Source organism: Sinocyclocheilus rhinocerous, unplaced genomic scaffold (genome assembly GCF_001515625.1).
Source record: "Sinocyclocheilus rhinocerous isolate Xijiao unplaced genomic scaffold, SAMN03320098_v1.1 scaffold5396, whole genome shotgun sequence".
NCBI lineage: Eukaryota > Metazoa > Chordata > Actinopteri > Cypriniformes > Cyprinidae > Sinocyclocheilus > Sinocyclocheilus rhinocerous.
Window position 1 is genome coordinate 3,000 of NW_015633221.1, and position 1,596 is coordinate 4,595.

Sequence of the window (1,596 nt, forward strand, 5' to 3'; positions counted from 1 at the left end):
TCCTGGTTTTTGGCCACTAGGCTGTTGCATAGACTGGTAGCTGGCTTGAGCGGACTGAAGGACACTGGGTTGAGAGACAGGCTGGTATCGGGTCACTCCTGGTTTTTGGCCACTAGGCTGTTGCATAGACTGGTAGCTGGCTTGTGCTGACTGCAGGCCACTGGGTTGAGAGACAGGCTGGTATCGGGTCAGTCCTGGTTTTTGTCCACTGGGCTGTTGCATGGACTGGTAGCTGGCTTGTGCTGACTGTAGGCTGCTGGGTTGTGATGGAGCCTGGTAACCAGCCTGTCCTGGTTGTCCACTAGGCTGGGACAGGGTTTGGTAGCTGGCTTGTGCGGACTGCTGGCCAAGACTTGAACTCAGGATGGGACTGCCACCAGAAAATAGCTTGGAACCAACTTGATGTCTACTTCTCTGGGGCTTGACAAAGGACTGGGCATTAAATAACAGTTGACCACTGGACTGGGAGCCAGTCTGCACTGGTTGCTGGCTATTAAAGGCCACAGACTCCTTACTAGTCTGCACTACAGTTTGATAGTTAAGCTGTGCTGGCTTGGGTACGGTCTTACTTCTCACACTTGTACTCAATGCAGTGGCTAGAGAACCAGAAACAAAACTGCCACCTGAAGATATCAGAGCGCCTGGATTTTGCCTTCGAACATCAGATTCAGAACCAATGTTATATACACTAGTCACTGGACCAGAGCCATAGGAGCCAGTTTGAGGGCTGTAGTTTACATGGTTATATACACCATTAACTGTAGCACCATAAGTGAAACTCTTGGATTTTAGTGGCCTAAAGGGATCGGATACATCTCCTTGGTCATACCAGCTGGAACTTTGCTGCTTCACATCCTGCATTGGGAGGCCAGCCTCATAGTACCCAGGATAACCTCCACTGCTAAAGCCACCAACTAAAACACAAGTACACACAAAATAAAAAAAATAAAATAAAAAGAGTCAGACATCTTGACAAACCTGAATTATAGAACTTTTAGATGGGACATTTGACACTGAGGCTCCAAAACCCATTTTACGCCATTGAAGCAGACTGAATGAAGACAGCTGCTATTGCAAAATATTACTTTTGGGTTGAAACTGGGATCAACAAACTGTGAATCACTTGAAAGTGGCTGCTATAATTGCAGCTGACCACTAGATGTCACTGGCAGGGTCTGTCTTGGAGGCTTTAAATCTTTTTTGGTACAATCACGAAAAAGCCTCAAGAGCGTCATCTGCCCATCTCTAATAGAACTTGACTGAATAAGACTTACCACTTCCAATATGCCCATGGACACAAAAGCCAAAAAGTGCTAGAGAAAATCTGCAAAACACACACTTGTTAAACACTTTGCTTTACAGAGAAAAGAAAAAGAAAAAAAAAAACCCAAAATGAAGTCCGTGCATCACTTTCCAATATACAGTTATTAGGTTCAGGTGTCACAGCCCTCGTCACAGGAAAAGCTGACCTTCTATTGCAGACTTATTGAACTGATTTTGTCAAGCATATTTTTGTTTTACAGAATGAATGCGTTCAATGGAAAAAAAAAAAGATGTTAGCGTTATTTAAAATATATTTTTACCAGATTAAATCGC

The 1,596-nt window shown here is 44.2% G+C and overlaps 1 protein-coding gene across 1 annotated transcript in view; it reads right to left on the minus strand.

Annotated features, from left to right (window-relative positions):
- The window catches only part of LOC107743951 (uncharacterized), a gene marked incomplete at its 3' end in the record, with an annotated part of 14,831 nt that overhangs the window by 1,721 nt on the left and 11,514 nt on the right, over positions 1–1,596 (minus strand). Inside the window, exons 2-3 of the mRNA XM_016557410.1 lie at positions 1,275–1,324; positions 3–914 (exon numbers count right to left, since the gene is read on the minus strand). Coding sequence (XP_016412896.1) covers positions 3–914; positions 1,275–1,324 — 962 coding nt within the window. The remainder of the gene's footprint in view (positions 1–2; positions 915–1,274; positions 1,325–1,596) is intronic.